Below are 27,088 nucleotides of genomic sequence, written 5' to 3'. Positions count from 1 at the left end.
CTCGCTCTGTATAATAGGTCATTCTCGATATACGAAACCGCATTTGTTACTTACTATACTTTTTTTCCAGTGCTAGAACTTGCATCTTCATTCAGTTGATGTCTGGGATTGGCTATATGATGAACATTATCAACTCTTACGAGAAAGCAGAATTGTCTGGCTATGTGTGTATCAGTTATTTTTCAATAATAAAAAAGCGTGTGACATTTCGTGTATACCAATAATAAATTAACATATTCCTGAGTAATGATTTACTTTTACTATTGTCTTCACTCGGTGGAGAAAATTGAAAGTGAGAATTACATATTTTAGAAACATATCTTTGATTGGAAGGTTAACTTCTATGCGTATTTTAGCGATTAAGATGTAACGGGTAAAATGATCGGTGGAATGAAAATTTGTGGAAATGAAAAAGAGATCAGCTTAGGATTACTTGAATCTACTCTTGAGTGGCGCACAGTATGTGAAAGAAAAATAATTTATTGAAGCATTTATTTGATGAGCTGTAAAGATATTTTTTTTAGCGGATTTTTATAAATTTACCTTACCATTTTGGGTACATAATTCCTTCATGAGTAATCATTCCTTTCTTATATCCTTAATGGCTCATCCGTTCCAGTATGGTCTCAATGGTAGGCCATGCTTGATGAAAGAGTCCTTTGAAAGGATCTTTAAAGTTGTTGAGTTCTTATTATTTAGTTGGTTCTCAATTTCTTATGATTTATACATAATTATGGATTTTCACCTTGAGAATCTTATTCTAAATTAAATGTGTTAATTTAATATGTACACATCAAACGGCACAGATCGAAAGTAATAGGTTTAATGAATATGTTACATCATTAACCCGTATTTTTCCGCGCTCTGATGCACTGGTCGTAAAATGATTTCTTATGTTTGTAGATTCTTCTGAATCATAAATGATTGTTGACCCTCAGGAATGTTTATTTACGACTGAAATATTGCGGAAACGCAACTTTAACAGGAAAGGGTGTCCAAATTAACACAAACTGATTAAGTTTACTATATTTTTACCAATCTAAATAAAAACTAAACAGAACAGAAATTAGAATACAATATAAATGAAATATTTACAATTTATTTCATTATGCATTGAATATATCAAGTTTATTTTTTATGGTAATCAATAAAACATTTTGGGCGAAGTCCAATTTTACCTTATTACACAAAAATACTGTTGTACTTTTACACTTTGGGCAGCAGATTCTTCTGTTATTTACATTTTTTTTTCAAGAAGATGCTTGTCAACTGAGTGTCACTGAGTTGTTGCAGTTGAAAACCCTGTTGGTCTCTGAAGTTGTGGAATAGCGATTTCTTCCGTGTTATTTGACTTTTGACAATAATAATGCGATAACTACAGGTCAATGAAATTTGAGTCGATCAAGTTGTTCTTTGTGGACTAATTGATAAATCTTCCACGAATTTATTAAAGCTACAGCAAGAAAGTTGGAAAAGAAAAGGCCACCACCATTTTTTTCCTTTTCATTGTTATTCGATAGTTGCTGTCACCTTTGTGAATCAACCCCACCTGTATAGCGATTGCATTGCTTGATGAGATCTGGCTGTTGGATTAAAATATTCATTTTTTCACCTTAGAATATTTTGACATTTTTTAGAAATTCAGTGGACTGAAAATTTGTAGTTAGAACAGCAGGAAAGTTGTCATTTTCTAATAAAAATTGAATCGGTGGTATCAGATTGATAATTGTACGTCCCATGAGGTTCCTTACACAAAAAACGAGAATCTTAAGGGCAGTTTTGAATTCTATTTTCATTAACTGGTTCCAGTTACGAAAAAGCACCGTCCTTCAGTAAACTTAGAAATTTATACGAACTAAAAAATCTATCAAAATAAATGCTGTGCTTTCCATGATTTTCTACAATGTGCAATAAATTTTGAACAGCTGAAGCACCTAATCCAAGGCCTAGAATCTGTTTCTGCTTCTTTTCCTTGATGAAGAGAAAAGTTGAAAGTGTATCCTTGCAAAGAACATAAACACCACACTTTCTAGCCAAAACACACAGTTTTTCCTTTACACGAATGGCGACCAAATTATGTTATCATCTGTTGAAAGGTGGTGAACCAAAACACCATACTTGCCAAAGTTTGTATTCAAAAGATCAATGTAAGTTTGCACTTTAGAGAACTTGTTTTTAATATTTAACATATCATTGTCAGCCAAATTTAAATTTCTTTTTATATCTCTATACTGCTGGCAGCTCATGGCTTTCCTTATGAATATTCATCGCTGCTGAAATTGCGAAAATGCAACATTAATTTTTTTCAGTCTAAATATAGACGTAATGAATAACTGATAAGATAAGTTTACATAGAAAAACTACCGCTATTTTTGAGTACGTAATCATCAATTAAAATAATATTTTACATCTGAGTTTATTCTTATATAAATTATTTATAGGTCATCTCAGAAGAAGCAAAAAATGATGAACAATAACATAAAAACACTTAATTACAAACAAAAACGTTTTTCTATTGTTTAAAAATATGCAAAATTTTTATCAAAACAGGCTACTTAAATACAGTAAATAAACATTATTTCATATAATAATTATGCAAAACAAATTACATTGCGTTATCCAACTTAAGCTGTATATTAGTTAAAATGATTTGGCTTCTTATTTCATTTACCCTTTGTCCATTAGTGTTAAAAGGTTATAGGTGATGAGGAGTGACCTCGATGGTCGCCTTTCATATTTCTTACTGTATCACCTGGAACTTAATATCGAAGAAAACTCCCATCTGCAGGTGCCAATTGACGTAAGAGATTGTGAGACTGAAATGTAGCTAGCTAGTTGCAAACCTGTCAAGCCGTCTAACAGAGATAATTCATACCATGGTATTTTATAATTAATAGCATTAAATATTAATTTAAGACTGCATATTTTATAACAAAAATGTCTGATTTGACATGTAGACAATATCAACGTGGTTATCTATTTTATACTATCACTTTGTATAAGAGCTTAGTTTCAATTCTGATGTTTAAGTGGATGCTCAGTTTCTTATTGCAGATTTTTTCTTTGGATAAAGTCAGTTGATCAATTTTACCAGTTATAAATAGATATTTATATTAATATTGTTAAGCACGCGCGCTTAACACACACAAGATTTAAAATTCATTATACATTTGATAAGTACTCAAGTGACTTGTCAGCATAAATAAAACTATACTCAATCAATGGTAACAAATATTTATGCAATAAAACTGACTTATTAATATGTTTATGTTTATATAATTCAAACATTTCAAATTAAGATGTTTTGTTGAATGACGTTAAAGAAATTTGACATTATTCGTACAAAAAATTTGGTAATAAAAAAAAAATTAAGGAAATAATGTCTGGTTATTTTAATTTAACAACTTTCTTACTTGATGATAATTAACTATAGTATGATATCATTGCTTAAGGAGTGATATCATACAACAAAAATTACGTTGAAGTGTACAGATGTAATTTAAAAAATGTGAAGGTCGCTGAATATCATCAATAAATAAATACCTGCTTATTTGTAAACAGCAGTATCTATATGAATATCTTTACTTGGTCAGAAGATTTTTGTTGACTGCAGTAATGCGTTAATGTATTATGGATGTATTCATATTATAAATTTCTGCAAATAACAGAAGGAATTTGTCATGACTAGAGCACTTATCCTTTTGAATTTGTAATTTACAAAATGAAATGGGAGTATAAATAGTATTCTGTTGTATCCAAATATAAACAATTGAATAATCATTTTTTATATATATATATATATATATATATATATATATATATTTATATTATATTTTGTATTGAATATCATTCTTTTTAATTTAATTGTAACATCAAATATTTAAAAATTAATATATTAAAAAAGAAGTAAATCTACTTAAGCAAAATTAAAATAAAAAATAGTAAAAAATAATTTTGTATTTACAAAACTGAAAGATTAAGATGATTTCTGTTGAAGTCAGTCGTCTGCATTTTGTCGAAAAAATAAAAAATTAAGTTTATTTTAATAAAATGTTCAGTACTTATGTGTTAATGTGCGGTGAGGTGTGTTTGTTGAAGTGTATTTTTATGTTGTTTCCATTAATTTTATTTATAGTTAAATTATTAATTGTCAACAATCAGTTTACTTCAGCCAGAAGTCATTGGTAGAAAGGGTTGTCCTTTTGATTTGTTGTTTGGGGTGATTTTGTTCCTGTAATCTTTTGATATTTCGCTTATGTGCTTCAATCTCTGAGTCCACATGTTACCTTGGTTAGGCTTTTACATGTTAGAACCTAGATGCTTGGATTTTGTGATATGATTTACTTTGATGAATTGGAATAAATGATGATGGATCCCTTCTTAATGGTGGTTTTGAAAGCATTCGATATTTCGCTAAGGGATCTGTTGGAAATAATTTACAGGAAGGATTTTTTTTTTGTCTGTAAGGTCCACCGAATATTCACTTTACAGTGGATTATGTTATTCAATAGAAATTTCATTTCCGGTTGTAATTTGCCATTTGGTGTAGATGCTAAATCGATAAATACGTTACAGTATTGTAATAGTCAATCAATAAGTTGTCATGAAGGATCAATTATGCCTGTTGGAGATATACACTTTGTGAGTTCAAAACTGGTCATCAGAGATTAGAATTCATAACAAAATTTTTCCTGTTTGCATAAGTTCCAACCAAAAAAGAAAACAAACATCAATAATTAAAACATTATGCTCATTTGCTACCTTGCTACCTCTGAAGAATTATTGTTATTATGGTCTTTGTAGCGCATTAGTGAAATTGCATTAAAAAAATATTTTTATTAACCTTGTCATTTGACCATTGAGTAAATCATGTCTTCTACAATATTTACTGATCTGTTTGGAGTTTAAAAAACAGAAATAATTGAAGGTTGCCTTATTCTATTTCCCAGTCACTTTTCTCGTAATTGGGTAATTTCATTTCATTATTAAAATTTATCTTACAAAAATCCCGTTTTGATTAATTTCCAACACAAAAAAAAATTTCTAAAAAAGTCTCCTAATTACTAATCTTTTCTCACTGTTCTCTTCAAATTTGGGCCTTTATACCTACAATTTCTCATTTGAGTCCGCCATTTCAAATAATAGTTATTTCAGACAGAAAAGTTTTTGCAGTTATAAATAAATCTGTATATGTAATGCTTTGTCAGTATACAGTAATTTCCATCTTTCTTTTGTTTTTCTCTAATTGTCTCAGAATATATATATATTTATATTTTTTTTCAATTTATGGAAGACCATTCTGTCTTTAGGTTAATTGATCCTTAGCATTTTCAAGAGCATTTCCCTGATACAATCGTAGTTATGCTAAAATTAATTCTTTTTTAAGTAATTTTTTATCTAGTAACTCTAGAATGGACAATATTCAGTTCTTGTTTTATTAGTTTGTTGTATTCAGTTCTTGTTTTTGTATTATTCCAAAGTAAAATTGTTTTACTGTTGTTTTTGAATTTGTGCAGTTCTATTTCATGTGGTATCAGTGGTCAAAAGAATGATTTCATCAGTTGGGGGACAGGTCCCTCTTGTGTGAAAATGTAATGCAAAATTTCCATTATGCTAGTTTTGTAAAACTTGGTTCAACCCTTACTACATATGTTGCAGGCAAATGGACTCATATGGAGATAATTCATAATTATGAATAATTTGCTTTCATAAATAAATTATTTTGCCTTTCATAATTTTCTTTAATCTTTAAGTGAAATTTGAAGATCTTATGAAATATAATATTTTGAGCAGTATTCAGCAAAATTTAAATTATAAATGTAATATTGGATATATGTATGCAGCATCGTTGGATATATGTGTTGGCTGCATATATGTTTCACATAAATTAAAATTATATAAATGATTCAAGGTTTTTTCATGATGCTTGTTGAATTTTAAATGTATTTATCATGGCCAGTTTCTATTTAATAACATCTAGCATGGTTTCTCTTAATACATTTTTTTATATACCTACTTATTTATAAATGAAAGCAATCAATCCATTAAGTACTATTTAAATTTTTTATTAGAGCTATTATTTATTTTATTATTATTTTTTTTTACTTCATTATTTATCAAATTGTTAATTATTTGAATGTATTTTTAATTTTATTTTAGTTAAACATTACTGCTTTTCAGCAAAAATTCTAGCCTTTATAACATTAAAATAATTTATGCTCTCCATACTTGCTGCTACATCATAATACATGTATCTATTTCATTTATTTTACACAGCAAGTAAAACTAGTAATTAAATTATCATGCCATGTCATGATTGGACTGTAAATTTGCTTTTAAGCAGAATTATCTTTTCCCTTTGTTGACCTTAAGTGAATGATTGATCAAATATGTGACATTTGCATAGAAAATGATTCCTTCTTCAGTGCCTCTCTAATTTAATAACTGGTACGCCCTTCCTCCTCCTTTATATCTTGTATATATTCAGTGTAAACTATTTTTTTAAATCATCTAAATTTTTTTAAATGTTTATAATTCTTGAATCACTTTCTCAAAATTGGTAGACGTATGTATGAAGGAGTTTGGCTTTACTCTATTATTAGTAAGAAAGTATCACAGAGAGAGCTTCTCTTACAGAACTGTACTAAAATAAATGATAAAACAAGTCTCTTTTATCTTAGCACAGATCCACTGTGCATATTATCTTTTGTAGTAGAGCTTCAAATTTTCACAAGAATATGCAGCAGCATTCGGGATGTGTAAATGGAGATTTCTGCGTATTCTTTTGGTTTTACTCATAAGGTACAAATGTCAGTTATTACCGCATGCTGTGCTGACATGAAGCAACATTAAACAACAACATTCAGTCGTAAAGAACATGGTGTCCATTGTGGTGAATGGATATATGGAACAGTGCATTGTAATGAAATTTTGTTTAAATGAAGGTGTAAACTCAGTGAGATTTATTCGCAACTCCTTGCATAGTATGTGTAATGAGACTCGTAGTTGCAGTAACATATTTGAGTGGTGCAAACGTTTTAATGACGGCTGTACATCAATGAGTGATGATCCCAGTTGAAGTGGTTCGGAACCTACTGTAATCATTCCCATGAACATTCACTGAGTGAAAGAAATGATCCTTGGTAATCGATGGCTAACTTGTCAACAAATTGCAGAAACAATAAATGTGAAAAAAATGCCCTGATGCAATCACTAAAAGTGTTCTGTTTCTGCAGTACAATATACGACCACATACAACCCACCGCATGACATGCACACTGCAAGATCTTGGCTGGTAGTCATTGCCAAACCCCCTTTCTTTTAAATGAAATGTACAGTCTCAGTCCCTTTCTTTCTTGTACAGTCTCAGTTCGACCATTCCTGAAATATGGTTAATTGAAACTCGACCACCAAAGAATACCGGTATTGACGATCTAGTATTCAAAGCCGTATAAAAGTAATTGCCTTTACTAGGACTTGAACGCTGGAACTCATGTCTTCCAGTTGCCATACCCCCCCCCCCAGACAGTCCAGACCTCACTACCAGCAATTTTCACCTGTTCAGGCCATTAATATTGTTCCTGGGAAGCTGGGCATTTCAATAGCAATGATGAGTTGAAGCAATCGGTCCTATCTGGGTTTTGATATAATGACAAATCTTTCTACACTATTGAGTATCCAGGCATTAGTGAAACGCTGGGATAAATGTATAAATGTAGCAGGGGATTACATCAAGAAATAAAAGTATTTAAAAAAAATACTATTATTTGTATTATTACTTATTAGTATTTAAATATATGTCATAAGTGTGTTCTATGTTTATTTAAAGCCCCTCATACAAGTGGAATCTCTGATCTTAATGAGTCGGGCATTTTTTTTTAATACTTTCTTGAAAATCTATTAATTCATCCTGTAAATTGTAATAAAAACTTCAACCTCTGTGCTGGCAGTAGCTATTGCTGTTATACTAACCAGGCGGTTTTCAAAAATATTTATATATGTTTAATGAGTTTAATTGACCTACTTCATGTTGTAGTTGCTCATTAATTATCCATTAGTTATTCTAATTTAATACAAATTTATAAGTACATAATACATCGTATTTTATTCATGTATTCTTGTAGATGTCATTAAATTTATTTTTATTATATCTCTTGCACTCATATACTACAAATGATATGAATTTGAATAATGGTGATACAAGTTGTGTGGGATTTATTTCTATGTATTTACATTATGTTATATTTAATTTGATGAATTTATTAAAAAAATTCTATTTATCTCATCAATGTGTTAATAGTTAAAATTAAGTATATTTTTGTTTTATTTTTATTTATATAAATGATGTAAGTGTTTAACATTTTTTATGTGTTCATAAATTATTTATTTATGATTATTTTTTGTTTTTTAATATTTATGGGTGAGTAATTATGTCATCTTCATTATTAATATTGTTGCAGCAGACTACAACACCATAATTTTAATATTTAAATTATATAAGGAAATATGTTGATCAATTTTTATTCAGTGTTCACTATTATAATCTTTGAAGTAATATTTTGGTTGGAATTTATTGAATTTTGCTAAATTAGATAGTATGTTTTACAGATTTTTGAAATGTGACATTGTGTAAATTAAAGTGCATCGTATAAAGCCTAATTTAATAAGATAAAAAAAATTAAATATAAAATTAATTTTTTTAAAGGAAATTAAATAATGACAGCTTAGTTTCCAAATCAGATTTTATCTAACTTTAAATAAATCAAATTAGTTCTTGTACATTGTACTGATTGTCAGGAATGGATTGGGGTGTTTTCCGCAAATAATAAAATGAACTGGTTCAGCTTTTTCGTGAAAGAGTGAAGGAAAAGTGTGAAAATATTCGAGTAGAATTACATCCAAAATTAATTAATAAATAAGAGCTCATTTTTGCTCATTTAATGCATTATAGTTTTATGAAATAATAATGAAGAATGTATGTTATAGTAAAAAAGTTTTTTAAAATTAATTTATCTTTTGATTTTAATTAGTTTAAGAATTATTGTAAAGTACAGGTGTCGTTGCCTTCTGCATTTCTTCCTTGCAATATTTGAGTTAATTTCTCTCCTTTTACTACTTTTACAAATGTTGTTTTTTTTCTGATTCAGTTATCTGTTTTCTTTATTATTTAAAAAATTCTTTTTTACTTTTATTTCTGCTTCCAGAAGTATATGTTTCCTATTAATATTAGCTCTTGGCAACTTATGTGCCTTTTTTGTTGCGTTCTGCATCTTTCTTCCACGAGTATATTGTCCTTGTAATAACTGTTTTGACCTCTTGGTACGAAGGAGAGTCTACACATTTCCATACAGACTCTTTTGTTAATGGTTTTTAAACAAAAAAAAAAAAATTATTCGTAAAAAAACTAAAATCTTTTTCTCATTTAGCCTATGTACTCGGTCCATGAGATGCTAACCATTGCTAACCAACATGAGATGCTAATCATTCCTGAAAGTGGCAGAGGAAAAGTAAAAAGTAAAATATTTATCTATTGTTTTCTTCACCGAGCTGAAATTCATCTTAATTCTGTTCACTACAGGGATTGTTTATTTAGTGATGATCATTACTTTTAAAGAAAGCAACTCGTATCTATTAGTGCTGTTTGTACTTCAGGTGTACTATAGCTTAGCATTACATACATTGTCTCTCCCCACTAGAAGTGAAAGAAATACTACTAGAGATAGTACTTCCTTGTATTTACAAAGTAAATTTTACTACACTTTTTTAAAATTAAAATTATAATAGTGTTGACAAGTTCTCTACATCATTACATTTAATATACATAAATAAGGTTGTATAAACTCCTCCCAAATTATTTAATCTTTTAGCTGCTGTATTTGGAGCTTCTCTAAAAGCAAAATTTAAAAACAACTCAATATGTGCTGTGGCTTTAACTGTGTTGTCTGTGGTGTAACCTTTCTTATTCTATTGATAACATTTTAATTGTGTAGTTCCTGTTATATCCTGGAATAACTGTTTCATATATCAAATATATTTAATGCATTCAAATATTTCATTTATTCAAATCATCATCGTAATTTACAAATTATTTTATCTTATACACTTTTCACCATGGGGGAACAGATTTTATTTTCTGTACTTTTGTGTTCTAAGTCTTTTAAGTTAACTTATTGTTCTTTCCTTTTCTGTATACACTGCTACTAGCACAACATCTTTGGTAAAATTGTTTATCTCCACCTATACATTTTTCAAAAAAGTATGATTTGTAGTGCAGAATTTTGTTCTTAATTTTCAACAATAACTCTGGATACTAGAAAGGTACCATCTTGATATCTCAAATTGAAACAGAGCTGTGGTTGACAAAATTCTTTTGATATCTATTCTTTCTTTTAAGGAAACCAAGAGAATGGAAGAAAGAATTGATTAACTCGTAGAGGATATGTTTCTGATTGGGTTAGTTTACAGAATTACCTTAGACCAGTATCTTATCTGAATACAGTTGTTATAAAACTTATATTGACTAAAAAATATGTATTGCATCACAATCTATCTATCTGTTTGTTTAATCATTACATAAGATCATTTTATTATTATTTTTTTATTTTAAATCTCCAACTACTAAATTGAGGGTCCTGGAGTTGATTTGTAACAATAATCTATATTTTCATGGAAGTAGTTTTTGAGGTCTACCTTGAAAAAAATACACGATAAAAAAAATATTGATTTAATTTTTTTTTTGTTTAAATATATTTGTAATTGTATGTTTATTGTATCTACTTTATTAATTATTTTTGTAAATTTGTTTTGTAGGTCCAGAATATGGTACAACAGAGGCTGCGTGGAAGGGTGTTCTCGTAGAATCAGACAGATTATGTGATTTACACTTGAAAGTTAAAGATAATTTAACAAATGATGTAATACAACAGGTTAAAACATGGCAAAAAGACACATACCACAAGGTAAAAAGTCTATCACATATTTATTCAATGTGTATTATTAGTATATTTTTTATGTATTGTTCTTTAATATTTTCCTTCATTTATACTTTGTGAGAGTAAACCTTAACTTAAAATTATTGCAGTTGAAAGGAAATTATAATTGAATAAAAAAATGTTAATAGCTACTTAATAATTTTTCCGGCTGAAGGTTTCTCTGTCCTTCTCTTGTAACTTTTGCGCTTGGCCAAGGTAGCATTTTAGAGGTGTAGTGTGAGTAATAGGTAGCTCATTCCACTTATGGGTTTGAAATTTAAACATATATATTTAAATACAGTGATTGATTTCAATTAAGAAAATTATAAAATTAATACATCTACAACAAATACTGTCCATTTCTATCAATTTGTCTCTAATTTTTTTTCTCATAAGGCATTATTCAACACATACTATGCAATTATTGTATCTGAATGGCAGATATAAATATGATTTTGAATCCAAAATAATTAGTATATTTTATTGATTTATGTAAATAAATTAATCAAATATTAATTTATTTAAATAAATCAATCAAATATTAATTTATTTAAATAAATCAATCAAATATTAAAATATTTGGGAACATGTATTTCATACATGCATTTTAAATAATATAAGTGTTTTGATATTGGTATTGAGTTTTGATATGCTTTATTGATTTTAATATTTGTTTTCACAAAATTCTTGTTTTGGTAGGGATTCCTTTTTTCTCATTATAATTCTGTTACTTCCATTATGGTTGCCAGAGACCAGTGGATACTGTGAGTGTATCAGGAACGAGTAAATATCCAATATCCTGGACCTACTTTGGATTTACCACAACATTTATCTTGCATAAATCTTTTAAGTATATAAGGAAATTACATTCTTGGGACGTATTTGTTTTGCTTATATATATAAAACACATGTTGTGAGTGATTCATAATCAGCACTCAAAAAAAACTACTGAAGATAAATTTGTATACACATACATTTTTTTTAGATTGGAGGAGGGGAAAGCTTTGCGAGCCACCACCCGCTTGTAAAGATGGTAGTGTCAACTCTCACCGGCTAAAATCCCTCCCCCTTAATACAGCATGCCCTGATACCCACCCATCGACATTACTCAGAGGCATGTTGCACTTACCATAGGACTTCAGACTAGCTCAGGGAGTCCTTGATACCTCAACAGTAGCTGACTACTACTGAGGGCACCCAATCACCTCTTTGTCCGGGCTATCCCCTCTCTATTCCTACCCAACAGCATATACTTTTTCATTTTTAGTCCTTCGCCACACGTTACTCTTGTATCTTTGCATGTAGGACTGTTGTGATTTTAAAATATTTTTAAAATGAATTTTTCAATTTTATTTGAAACCATACAATTTTTTAAAATTTATTGGTAACAAATGAAGATATCAACTTGATTTTTGCTGTGTGTAATATCTTTATGTGATTATCTAAAAACCTGTTTCTTGAGTTTTAAAAATTTGACCTTGAAAAAGGTGAAGGGCAAACAATTTTGAACAATGATTGCATATTTTTCCCATTTCATATGATTATACTAAACGAGATATTCACTAGATTTGGGCTTGCAGATACTCTTCAGATAAATATCTGAAAACCATTTTTGGGTTTTTTGAATTTCAATTTTTTAAGAGGTGTGACAGGTGCATGGTGCAGTGGCTCACCCAACACAGTCACTGCTATTGTTACTATATGTGCAGTGCAACTGGCAGCACTTGCCTCTGGTTACTTGACTAAAAGACATTAATTAAAAAAAAGAAAGAGAAATGAAGTGCATTCACCTGATAGTGGTGTTTGTTGGGTAACGCTAAGAACCCAGGCATTTTTACCCGTACGAAGGTAACCAGCTATAAGTAATATTTTTCAGATGGAGGCTGACTGTTTTGAAACCTATATTCTTCAGATCTTTCAAAGTTTCAGGTCCTGTACTGACCAAACTGTTGCTCTGAAGAAATTACAGTACACTGATATTTTTTACATATTGAACAGACTTTAATTTTTATTTATCATTATTTATTTTTATTTATCACAAGCATGAGTTTAATGAACACAGAAGGACGTCCAGGGCTCAGAGCCCCCTGACTGTTATGGGAAAAACAAATAACCATGTAGAGCAGCTGAAGCTATGGCAGGGATGCAAATACGTAAATATATATATGTGACATATCCATAGACCATGATGCCCTTTTAAATTTTTGTTAATTTTTAAAAGGAAAAAGTGGTGATGAAGGCCAATGAAAAAAAAGCCAAATTAAAGAGAAACATTTAAGAATTTCACCTTAAGTCAATGACCAATGTAAGCTCTTCAGTCATCTCCCTGAACATCAGTACAGTTCAATTCAATTTTCACCATTCTCTGCTGAGAAAATCCAATATGAAATTACCCCTATGAGCCACTGTTTTAATTGGTAAGTGACATTAACAAATACATGTTCATATTTTGCTCCACAAATCCCTAAAAGTAAAAATCTAGAAGAGTAAGACTAGGGATTGTAGGAAGCCATTGTTTGCCATTCTATCTGTTACTGGGGCAGCGACTCACTGAGGAAATTACAAACACATTTAATGTAGTGTGAAGAAGCATTACCCTGTTAAAATGTTATACTATAATTTTCCATGCAAGGGTTCAAGTATGACATCTCACAACATAAAGTGTTCCATAAAATAGTCTGCTTATTTGGTTTCGGTTAGGAGCACAAAAACTTTAATTTTTAGGAAATTGCATTATGATCAGTTGATTCATGTAGATTTCTGGCCCTGACATTTTGTCTGTGAACATTTCTAGAAAAATGAAAAGTGACTTCAAAGCGACTTCTGTACAGTCGTCATTTCCAGTATAAGGAATGGCAGCTTTATGAAGCTAATTTTAAGAATATTTACTGAAATTTTGTAGTCATTATTTCTAAAAAAAAAATAAACATAATTTTGAGATTTTTGTCTGACTCCTTTTATATATAACACTCAGAATGTTGAAAAAATACAAAAAAAATATATTTATATATATATATATATATATTTTATTTTATTTTTGAACTAATTATTTGATGGCATTTTTGCATTTTCTATTCATGCATTTGTATTTTTTTTTATTCTACATTAATATTTTTAATTTTCAAAAGTATTCTTTACAGCAATTCTCTTTTTATTTGCTTTAATGTACTGTAATCATTATTTTCATATAGGTTTGTCATCTATATTTCCTTTTCATCATATAAGTAGTGTTCATTACATACAATATTCATACATTATAGGTAATAATCCTTATAGTTCTTTTACAGAAAATTTAACAAAGGCTTCTTTTCTCTTGTTCGTTTGAAATCTGTACTTATGAAACTGAACCCACTTCATTTTTTAATGTTAAACTTTAAAAGAATTTCTTTTTTCCACATTCCAATTGCCCAAGTTTCAACACAATAATGTTCAGTACTCTGTACAAATACTTTGCCAAGTGCACCTGTTTTATGGAGAAGTTATATGTGTTTTCTTTTTTATCTAACTGTATTATTATCAGAAGATATCAAAAGATGATATAAATTGGGGAAAATTAAATATAATGCAGTTGAATATTGTTTTGTCTTCTGACTGCATGTATAAATTTTCATCATTGTCAAAAGCAAACACTACATGTATTATGTATTAGATTGAACAGGATCATATCACCCTCTGTCTCTGTTACATTTGTATGTACTCATATAAATACAGGAAAGTTTAGAACATGCTGTCATCAACACCAGATAATGCTTACAATTCATAACATAACAGGAATTCAGAGATGCAAAATAATATTATTCAATTACTTCAATACAGATTCATGGTATACAGCTTCATTTTTTGTTTTTTTTCTTTTTCATTTATGTCTACTTCAATAACTTTCAATTTTAAACTAATCAAAAATATTAGATGTTTATATTTCCCTCAATATATCACTTCAAAAAGTAAAACATTATAAATAAAAATATCTAACATTCAGTTGAAGTGATGTCATCAGTTGAAAACATTAAATTGTGTAGTTTTGTATACAGATAAAATAATATGTAAAAAATCATTTTATTGGAATGTTATAATAATACATGTGTAAGTATGTATTATTATTTTATTATAAAATAAATTAATGTAGGATTTGTCAGGTAAAATGTTTTGATAATATTCTACAAAAGAAAATCTAATTGTCTGTATAAGTATTAATCTGGTATTGTGAAAACTTCTATTATTTCATTAAATAATAAATAAAGGTTGTACATAAAATTTTTCTTGGTTGGTGTTACAAATGTTTACTTTTTCTTTCATAATGCCTATCTATTGTAAGTAGTTGTGATAAGTAGTTTTGTCACACAAGGAATAATTAGTTTGCAACAATTTAACAATACAATAAATTTACAATACAGATTATAATAACAATATAAAGACAATCACATTTTGTAAAATTTAATAATTTTTGTAATTACAAGGGACATTTAACAATTAATGAGACAAATTGATGTAGAGAAAAATAATTTATTCAATTACAATGAAACGTACACTACTTTTCAACATAATCTCCAACAACATTTAGACACTTCTTACCGTTCTGTGAGCTCTCAGATTCCCGCAGCATAGAAGTCTTTATCTTGCTATTTGAACCATTCATGTACAGTTTTTTTGTCTGCTTTGTTGTCGTCAAACTTCTTGCTTCGTAAAAAGTCTTTGAGTGAGCCAAACAAATGAAAATCGGACAGGATGAGGTCTGGGCTGTAAGGAGGATATGACAACACCTCCCAATCGAAATTCTTGAGCATTTCTCTTTTTCTCTAAGTGATGTGGGAGGGTGTGTGTTGTCATACAAGAGAATCACACATTTTGAGAAAGCACCCTGAAATTTTTGCCGTATCGCGGGTCTTACTTTCTGTTGGAGCATGTTAGAATAGTACTGTTCACAGTACATTGTTCTTCTAAATAGTCATAAAAAATTGAGCCTTGCTAGTCCCAGAAGACCATTAACATCACTTTACTGGCTGACATGTGAGTTGAATTTTTTTTTGGTGGGGAAATCCGAATGTCTCCATTCAAGACTTTGCCATTTGGAGTCAGGCTCGTATTGTGTATCCACATTTCTTACATAGAAAGTCCTTCAAACCACTTGTTTCTTACCTTCTGCTTCAAACCGTTCTTTGAGCGCAGAACAAATTCGAATCCAGGTGTCTTTATGGGCTTGAGTCAACTGTTTTGGAACCCATCCTGAACACGTTTTATGATAATTCAGCTCATCATGAATGATTGAATGCGCAGTTCCAACACTAATATTACACAAACTAGCAATTTGGGAAATTTTGATTCGCCTGTATTTGCAAATAAGATCATTTGTGCGATTTTGCAGCGTGGTAGTCAAACTTCAACTGATCCTCCAGAGTGATTGAGATCAATATCACTTGTTCTGCCTGAATTAAACTGTTCTCCCCATTTACACAAATTCCTGTGATTTAAATCCTTTTCATCATACTGTTTCAACATTCTTGAGTAAATTTCCGATGGTTTCACACTTTCTAATAGCAAAAATCTTATCACTGAATGTTGCTCTTTTGGTATATACAAGGCTCGGCTGATAAATTTTGCACATACATGCGTAGCATGGGAATGAAAAGAGATATTAGAATGAATTAAAAAATGTATGAAAGTACAATATCTTAGCTACAATTTATTTTTCTGTTATTTTGCTACTATTTATTTTTCGATATAATCCCTATTTACACTGATACACTTTTCCCAACATGTGACAAGTTTTTGCATTCCATCACTGAAAATTCTGGTGGTCTTTCTCGGTTCCAAGTGGCCACAGCTTCCTCACCTCATCATCAGTGATTTAATGATTACACCAGAGATGAGATCCCTCTTGAGATGAGGGAAGAAGTGGAAGTCGCACAGAGCCAAATCCGGCGAGTGTGGTGGATGTGAAATAGGCTCAAACTTCAACTTGCAAAGAGCCTCTGTAGTGGTGTGCGATGTGTGAGGCCGCACATTGTCATGTTGCAAGTTTATGGGCTTGGTGGTCTTTAAAAAAAGAACGCGACATTCTTGTCATCTGAGGTGTCTTTAACGTCTCAATTTACCGTTCGGAGTTCACATTTGTCCCATATTCCAGATATTCAGTAACATAAATGTGTTTGGTGTCCCAAAACACCGTCAAATTGTATTTCTTCACTGAGGCTTGAGTTTGAATTTTTTGGTTTTTGGCGATTTGTAATATCTGTATTCCATGCTTTGCCTTTCTTCTTCCAGGTCATAATGATGTATCCAACTCTCATCCCTGGTCAGAATATTGAAAAGGAAGTCATTTCCTTCAGCACGATAGTGCTGTAAAAGTTCTTCGCAACATTTGACACAACGCTGCTTGTGTTCTACCTCAGTTTGTGCGGTACCCATCGTGCACAGATTTTACGGTAACCCAGTTGCTCAATAATGTGGCCTACTTGTTTTTTAGATATGCCTAACTGAATAGCGATGTGTTGCTGGGTGATTACCTGGTTACTTTGAAGCAAATCGTCCACCTCTTTATGATGTTTTTCGTCAATCGCAGAAACTGGTCGTCCGTTGCGAGGTGTGTCCTCAATTGTTGTTTTACCAGCTTCACATTCGCGAAATTTCAACGCCCACCTATTCATAGTACTCCTGTCAACAATTTCACTACCAAAAACTGCTTTTAAACGATGAAAAATATTCGTAGGATTCACATTTTCTGCTATTAAAGATTTGATCACTGCGTGCTGTTTTAACTGTGTTGACGTATTGATTGTACTAGACTCCAATTTAACTGCTATTGAAAACAAACCAGTAAACGGATTTCACCGCATTATTACAGGTTTGTAGAGGGAGATTTTAGCTATTATGTGCTGCCACACGCAACTCAATAGTACCTTTTATCTCCATGTAGCACACTAGTGTGCAAAATTTATCATCTGAGCCTCATACGTTGCTGACATTCTGAAATCAACAAAAGAATTTATCTTTAGATTAATTGTGATTTAACAGCTGATTAAATATGTTCTCAAGTTTGTCAACTTGACCCTTAAAAAGTTTCATTATCATTGAATGAACCATTTTTTCTCTACATCAATTTCTCTTGTTAATTATTGAACATTCCTAGAATTATTAAATCTTTAAAAATATAATTATTTAAATTATTCATTTTCACCACTTAAACCAGTGTTTTTGGTGACAGTGTTTTTCGATTCTGACATCATATGAGTTTCATCATATAATTGCTATGCCTTGAACCTTATAATGAAGATTTTTTCTGGTCAGATGTTTATTTAACTTCATAGAAAACTGATAATCACTTGTTGTGAGGTCTGGGATGTGTGAATAAATGGTCAAACTTTTATTTGAAATATTGAAGAATGTTAATTTGTCACAAAATATTTCTATGTATGGAAGAAAAAGTGTGTAAGGATGGGTTTTATTATGTAGTGTGTGAATTCTCACTTTAACGTACCATATTACTTGTTTTTTTGTCATCCGATGTAGTTTTTCAGGATCTCTCAGTACCATTGAAGGTGATTCTTCAAGGCAGAAAGTCAGTGATTACCTTCCCGATCCCATAAGACAGTTGCTGTGGTATAATTTATAATCAGTAAAAGGAAAAAGAGTTCGTGATGAATATAAATTGTTTTATCTTTTTCTTAAAGGAATTCAATAATTAAATATTAAAAAAATGATTAAATACTTGGAATAATTTAGAGTTGTTGCAATCATTTTAAACAAATATTACAAGTGCAACGTTATTGTGATTAGGACCAGTAAATTCAACATATTCTGTAGGCCCTACAGGCACTTCAGTACTCCCAATTGCCAAAAAGATTCCTCTTACATTTTTAATTAGTATTGTCATCTTTACAATCTGAATACCACAGTATTCCTTTTTCTTTAATTATTAATGTTTTTATGTATTTTTATTACAGTCAATGATTCAAATAAAAGAAAGAAAAGAAATGGAGGATGCATTTAAAAAGGCTCAGAAACCATGGGGGAAGTTATTGGCGAAAGTAAATAAAGCAAAGAGTGATTACCATGCGGCATGTAAAACTGAAAAATCAGCATCTAACCAAGAAAGAAATGCTACAGGGGATAGTTCTTTATCAATGGATCAGGTAATTACATTATTATAAATATTTCTGGGTTTTCCTGAAAACATAGACTGAAGTAATATTGAATACATAAGACTTCTTAGAGAAAATATTGCTAAGTTCCGAAATTACTTTCTTAATTCTGATGTCACTTTATTTGTAATAAGCTGTAACGTCATGAAAATAGAATACTAATTTCATTTTCTTGATTATCTCCCATTTTTAATCAATTCTGGATCAGATGCTTCTGTTTTTCAGATTTTCTGCATCTACTTATTAATAAACTTGCTAATATTATGCCCTTTATTCCACATGTTGTGAAACATTCTACTCAGCTGCTCTGTAAAAGGTATATCATTATTTACCTTCATTGAATGTTTTAATTGGGTAAGGCAACATTTTCCTTGGATTAAACATTATGTCATTGCTATTCATCAATTTAATTTTGTTGCACTACCATTTTAAAATCAGAAGCCCTTCCATCATTTCCTTGTTTCTTACTTATTCCTTATTTTTTCCAGTACATTCTACAGTAATTTTAGTTGGAGCCTTGTAAAATTCTGTTCTGATATGGCCATTTCACTTGGTCTGTTGCTTGTGAGGAATAATTACACAGTGAAGCTATGCATGCCTCTGTCCCCTCTCTTCATGCCAGATAGATTGTTTATTGTTATTTTCTGATTCATATCATACTTTTAAAACTGATATCTTAAGATCCTGTGTTCAATTCTTTTCTTGGATGTTTCATTTTACATTATTATGATATAATTGAACGAAATGCTGCTAAGTAAGCTTATAAAGGTTTAATTAAAATGGCAACACTTTTCCAGAGATTTTATGGTATTTGAAGAACTTAAAATTAAAACTCCTCTTGCCTATGATAAAGTGAAAAAATATTTTTACCCATTTAATATTATTTTTGTTTTACTTGCTTTTTTTTTTAAACAAAGAGAGATTATACACAACAATCTAGAATAATTTGTTGAACTAGTAGAATGTTATTGAAAATTCGAGAAATTTAACCTTACATTAACTTTCTTTTCCCTAAGATATCTTAAAATATAGTTAACCTGCACACTTAATGATTTTTTTTTTTGATTGGTATAAAAAAACTTTTTAATTTAAAAAATTTACCTAACTTTTATTAATAGATACAATACTTTGTTTTTCTGTAAATAGAAATTCATTTAATTTGTTGCTGTTATGTATATGTCTCAATCTTTGGTGGCGATGCATTTAAAGCACCTGAGGTACGACCAACAATAATTACAGTTGCTTTCATTGAGAGCTTTTCATTAAACAGTTTTGGTGGTAACAGAATCCACATGTACTGATTAAAATCCTCCAATTCAGCAGACTTCTCATGTGATACGCAGAATTATATTCAGTTCTGTGAAGAATGTGTCAAAAATCATCTAATTCCTCATTTTGCCTACTAAGGTGGTATGCTTGTTAATCCTAATACAGGCAATTTCAGGGTTGACTTGTATAAGGTTGCTTATACAATCATTTCATTCGTGTATTTATCATACATATCCTTTTGATAAAAGATGAAAACTGTTCTCACCCTGATAACAAAACGTCATTCAGATGAAGTATTTCAGGTTTTTAGAATTAAATTCAAATTTTAGAACTAAGTGCTTGTACTAAGTAAGTGCAGTTCTCTACTTTTCATATAGCACCTCCTACGATTTCACTACCTAAAATAATTTATAAAAAAAATTTATCAGCCCATGTAGTATACAACCTAACTATAAAATTGCTGTAGATTATGTGTTCTTGATATATGGTACAAAATACACTATGCTTACAGATATATGGTGCATATTATCTGTAAGCAAAACTTTATATACCAAATCTTAGTATTATTGGATGCAGTGACTTAACAAATAATTGAGAAGTTCTAAAATGTAGTTGGCTGTATTTTTTCTAACAGCAATATCTTCCTTGTATTAAATATTATACAACTTGGAAAGCTGGAAAACAATAGTTGTATAGCTGCTATTTGCGTTAGATTATATCCCTTTTCGTATAACCTCTCTATTTTAACTCTGTCTTTTTATTTTTATTTTTTATTCTTATTTACATCTGATCTTGTTCATAAATCTGATTTACTACAATCATCACGTAATATGAAACACAAGTTCTCATGTTTAATTTTAAATCTCATTTGTCTCTTAGAATAAGAAGTACAGAGGAGAAAATTCCTATCAAGCTTGTTAAAGTATAAACCTGGAAATTTTTAATGTTGAATTAAGTTATATTATCACCTGGATCAGTTTAATCAATTATACTGGTACATTTTTTAGCTTTTAATACCGTGCACTTGTTTATCATAGTGTTAATAACAAAAGTGAATTATAATTTCAAGGTGACGTGTACAGTAATAATTGACTTTGGCATTTTGGTTTCTGTTTTTATTGTTGATTTTTTGGTATTCATAATTATAAATCCTTGGGATCGTAAATATTTTTTTTTTTTTGTAGGGAAACTATTTACTTGACAATCATTTTGAATTGGTCAGTTATAGTTTAGCACTGATAATATAATGTTTGTTTTCCACTTACAGGATTTTACTCATTATACAGTCTTCAACCACCAGGTAAACTAATCCTGGATATTATAAAATATATTTCACCACTAAAACTACCATTTTTTTCTTCATTTTTTTAAAAATCACAAATTTAATTTTTCTGTTTTGTAGCATAATTTTTTTTTATCAGCAATTTTCTTCTTTGTAAGTTTGTTTTTTTTTTAAACAGTTGTTTATTACATATAAAAGCAAATACAAAGTGCTTCTTTTAAGTTAATTTTTTGATAATTCATTATGAAATGTTCTGTACAGTTCACTGCAGTAAAATATATTACTATAATATCTTACACAAAACAAATATATTAAAAATTGTTATTAGATCTGTTTTATTACCAGTAACAATAACCAAGTACAATTAATTAGTTTTTGTTCAGTATAGTGTCATATAATTTTATGACCATAAGTTATAGTTTTATAAAACACATTTTGCATATTCTGTTTATTCACACTCGTGCACTTGTGTATGTGTTCACTATGTTACTGTGTAAAATTGTAAATGATTATTTTATTTCAAAATAACTGGAAAAAAAATTATTAATAAAATTTGATGTGAAGCATATAGTTACTACATATAAATAATTTTAGTTTCTGATACACATTTTGAAGCATATGCTTCTGCCATCACTTAGCTATAAAAGTTAATTTATAAAAATATGTATCTATTAAAGATAACTTCATCTTTAAAATCAATAATCAATGTTTTTGGCGTTTTATTAGACCTCAAATTCTGTTTTGTTGTTTGGATTAGGAAAACGCATCAGACCTGGCTCTTTCTGTATGATAAGCTAAATTTTTTTCTAGCTAACTTTTGCATTCTTTTCAAATCTCTTGTCAGGAGTCAATTTAAGTATAATCACTGTCTTTAGCATTGGTCAAGGTAGGAAGTAAATCTTAAAAAAGAAAAAGTAATAGTAATAATAATGTGGGCTAAATATCATGATTTTCACTGTAAAGCTAAACAATACCATACTGGAAAATTTGTTATTGAACCTATTTCTTAAGTACATTTTATTTCTGTGAATTTGAATATTTTAGTTTTATTTATCATGATGGTGGTTAAATGCATTATCTTAATGCATAACCTTGTAACATTGCAGTATAAAAATACATCTAATGAATTCTATATTTACTGCTGCTTACCTTTCTTAGCTTCATTTTTATTATCTGTTGTTGACGTGTTTCGGAACCACTCCATTGTCAAAACTTATATCAATTTTTGTCATTGTCAAATCTATAATAAGTTTTGACTGTGGAGTGGTTTCGAAACACATCAACAAGAGATAAGAGGATTAAGCTAAGAAAGTTAAGCAGTACTAAACATAGAAACTTTAGTGTTCATAGCAGAGAAGATAATAGTAATTTTCTTAACAATAACAATTTTAAGGAGTAATTCCTTTGGTTGAAACCATGTTTAATAAACTTATTCCCCTAGCTTATAAAAGTTACATAATTCCTGTTGTATTTTTTTATGAAAGATGTCAATTTTAGTTGATACCATGGCAAGATGCTGTTTTATAAGCTTTTGATACTAAAAAGTAAATTTCCTCTGACATCTCTCACAGCTGTATCACATCAAACTTGCCATTTGCCAAACAGACCTTTTGACACTAGAAGATTGTTTCCTTTAGGGATTTCAGGTTAACACTTTCTCCACATTATTTTCAGTTAAATCGGTTCAGGGCCTCTGTTTCTTGTTCATTGAGCATAGCAAATTCAATGACTGAAATCTCTGCCTGTTAAAATCAAGCTTCCTGATTGCTTCTTAATTAAATGTAAGTAGTTATATATCAAAGAAGTATCATAAACTATGGTGCAATTTTTTCTAACATAGTGAGACACTAATAAAACTATGTAGGTATATAGCATATCAAATTGTTTGCTGTTATATAAGTAGATATTTATATAATCTAAATTAAGTTAATAAAGAGATGAAACTTCTTATTTGTTGAAAAGTTACATTTTTTGTACAATACATTAAATATGTTTTGCCTCACTAAACTAATATTACCTTAATTATTCCTTAAAGCAGATAGTTTATTATTTTAATGCAGACAATTGATATCCTGCAGTACCTTCCGAAACTCAGTATTGCATTCTCTTCAGTATAAAAATTTAGGATAACTTAGTGATAAAAATTATGAGTGTTTTTAATCCAAGAGTTGCTGGTTTGCATCCAACTCCTACAGGTTAAATTTTGTAACCTATTGATTGATTCTTTAGAAAATCCAGCTGTAGTCTACTTCATTTAAGTGGTTCGCTGATGAAATAAGTTAGAGGTTTAATGTTCCCATACAGAAAGGCAAATTTCTGTTGCCTTTTATCCAGAATTAACACTTTGTTTTCTCTTTCTCCTACTCTCTGTTTAGACGCTGATTAAATATTACACCTGTTTATGATTTTTACAGTAATCTGGTTAAAATTTATAATAATTACATTTAATTGAATTTGAATTTCCATATTGTTAGTATATTTTGATTACTGGGTTTCAAATGATTTGTACTTTGAATGGTTTTATTATTACTGTTAATAAAGAACAGGGTTTTTTTTAACTGACTGATGAATTAATTCACCACAGAAGCTTACAAAGAAGGTTGTATATGGGAATATGAAAATGGCATTTGTAGTGTATGAAAAATACCATGCCTGATTGGGATTTGAATCCGGGACCTCTGGATGAAAGGCCGAGACACTTCCACTCCAGCACAAAAATTGACAGTTTTGATATTGATGACTGTAAACAGCATCCACTTACAAACTGAAGGTTTGTAATACCTGGAGAACATTTGATGGAGTAACTTTCTGTTATTTGAGGAATGTGAAATTAGGATAATGTCGATTCCAATTTCTGTTGGCATGTTTATTAAATCAATTTCTGATAATCACCAAAGTTAAAATTGTATATGAGGGTTGTTTGAAAAGTTTTCAGCTTAACATGAAGATGGCAGCACTCATCAACAAAAGTTAGGGAATGTATTTGCGCATGCGTTGAAATATACCCACTAAAATTTCAGCCATTTTGGATGCTCAGTTGTTGTTTGATAATCATTTGAGTAAGTCATTGTGAGTGTTTTGAAAATTGAAAAAATTTAATATTGTACCATGATTAAATACTTGTATTTGAAAGGCAATACGCCTATGCAAATTAAAACCAAGTTGGACACTGTTTACAGGGACTCTGTCCCATTATTTGCCACTTTGAAAAGATGGGCAGCTGAATTTAAACACGTTCATACCAGCTTGGTTGATGATGAGCGTTCAGGACAGCCAGAAACTGCAACCACCACCAATATCATCGAAAAATTCACCAATGGTACTGGACGACTGACAAATTATGGTTAGAGAGATAGCAGAGGCTATGGGTATATTGAAAGAACTTTCTTGTCATATATTAACTGAAGAATTGGACATGCATAGGCTATTCGCATGTTGGATGCCGTGTTTGCTCACTTTGGACCAAAAACACATTCAAATGAACATTTCCAAGGCCCTGCTGGAGCAGTTAAAGCAAAATAAGCAGATTTTTTACGTTGATTCATAACTGTAGATGAAATGTGGATCCACCACTACACTCCTGAGATGAAACAACAGTCAAAACAGTGGACTGCAAAGGATGAACCTGCTCCAAAAAAGGCGAAGACGGTTCCATCGGCCGGGAAGGTGATGATGGCAACTGTTTTTTGGGATAGTAATGGAATTTTGTTTATCGATTATCCTCAAAAAGTTAAAACAATAACGGGACAGTGTTAACGCATCATTACTTGATAAGCTGAAGGCAGAAATTGCAAAAAAACGACTACATTTGAAGAAGAAGAAAGTGTTTTTCCATCAGGACAATGCGCCTGCTCACATTTCGATGGTCACCGTGGCTAAAATTTACAAATTGCACTTTGAATTGGTTGACCACTGCTATTCACTAGATCTGTCCCCAAATGACTTTTTCTTGTTTCCTAAGCTTTGCTTGGAGGAAAGAGGTTTTTATCAGGAGGTTATTGCATATGTAAATGCCTATTTTGCGGAGAAAGACGCCAGCTACTATTTGGAAAGTTAAAGAGGTTAGACCATTGCTTTAAAAAGTGTATCAACTTGAACTGTTGAAAAATAATACTATATTTGACAGAAAAAATATGTCTCCTATGTTAGGCGCAAAACTTTTCAGACAACTTTCATACATTATCTTTTTGTATAGTGTTGGCATTTAATAGTGCAAAATAAAGAATTTTTTTTAAATTGTGAATAATTTTTGTATTCGTCAGTAGTTTAATCATTCTAAATATGAAAATCTAGTACATGAAAATAATCTCTTTCAGATCAACTCAAGTAATTAATCCTTTTTTGCATTTCTCTGTGATAAATATTTTAAATAAATTATAATCAACTTTTTAAAGAGCTATCTACGTTGTCAGTTTATCCATGTAGTTTTTTTTTAACATCTATTAATTTTAATGTATTTTAAATTTAATTTTAAAAAAGCAATATGCTGTTAATAATTTATGTTATTTTATATCAGTTCATTACAAACTTAATGATTCTTAAAAATATTTTTTGTTTCTTTTTTCAGAGAGCTATATTGGTAAGATTTAATCAGTTATGGATTTCAGAAATAACGGTCAATTAACTTTCTTTTTTTTTAAGTTGGTACTTTAATTATTTAATATTTCTGTAATCATTGTAACTGATTTGGCTTTTTAACCGTATAGGCAGTTATTTATTTTTTGCTTTTTAATTTATTAATGTGGTAAATTAAATAATGTGTACTTGTTCTTAATATTAGAGTGCATAGTAACGTAGTTGATTTCATTGGGTTTCATTTCCCTAAATATTAATGTAATTAATAATTTTATATATTGTCCTAATCATTAATTCAGGGTGAAAATAACAATCATTATCATATCAGGTGTATACAAAGAAATTGAAATGTATACAATGGTGTATCATTGAAACAACATACATTTTTCCTGCTAGTAGTGTAGTCTTAACAGCCTAATGATTTCTTCAAAGTTATTTACTGACACCTGCATCATTCTGTATATTTTATTCTTTGGTATATTTTTCCCATGGTAGGTAATAAGAGAAGTGGTCAACTTTAGAAAATGAATATGCTGTAACCAATGATGCAGTTATTTACGGTTATAATCTAAATTTAAGCTAATGAAAGGATGAAACTTCCAAATCATTGAAAAATTGCATATTTTTTTAATATACTGAATTCATTTTTACCATACTAAACTAATATTACATTATTTATAACTTAAATCAAGCCTAATTTAATTATAACTTACATTTATTACTTTACTACATAAACATTTAATTATTTTAAACTTAGCTATTTATTTATGGAATTTAAGTGATTCGAGATACCACCCAAAGTTAGGGTTACATCACGTCACATGTTTGACTAAAAATCTGTATTTAGTCTATTT

The 27,088-nt window shown here is 29.8% G+C and overlaps 1 protein-coding gene across 5 annotated transcripts in view; it reads left to right on the top strand.

Moving 5' to 3' along the window:
- Synd (protein kinase C and casein kinase substrate in neurons protein Synd) overlaps positions 1 to 27,088 on the top strand; it is a 265,365-nt gene that overhangs the window by 193,454 nt on the left and 44,823 nt on the right. For 3 of the 5 annotated variants that reach the window (XM_075379113.1, XM_075379108.1, XM_075379110.1), the window contains exons 3-5: positions 10,810 to 10,958; positions 18,911 to 19,099; positions 26,227 to 26,238. In XM_075379113.1, coding sequence (XP_075235228.1) covers positions 10,810 to 10,958; positions 18,911 to 19,099; positions 26,227 to 26,238 — 350 coding nt within the window. The remainder of the gene's footprint in view (positions 1 to 10,809; positions 10,959 to 18,910; positions 19,100 to 26,226; positions 26,239 to 27,088) is intronic. The other 2 variants (XM_075379109.1, XM_075379112.1) reach the window with 1 other exon arrangement.

The sequence above is a fragment of the Lycorma delicatula genome, chromosome 11 (genome assembly GCF_047948215.1).
Source record: "Lycorma delicatula isolate Av1 chromosome 11, ASM4794821v1, whole genome shotgun sequence".
Lineage (NCBI taxonomy): Eukaryota > Metazoa > Arthropoda > Insecta > Hemiptera > Fulgoridae > Lycorma > Lycorma delicatula.
This window is presented reverse-complemented; position numbering and strand designations above follow the sequence as displayed.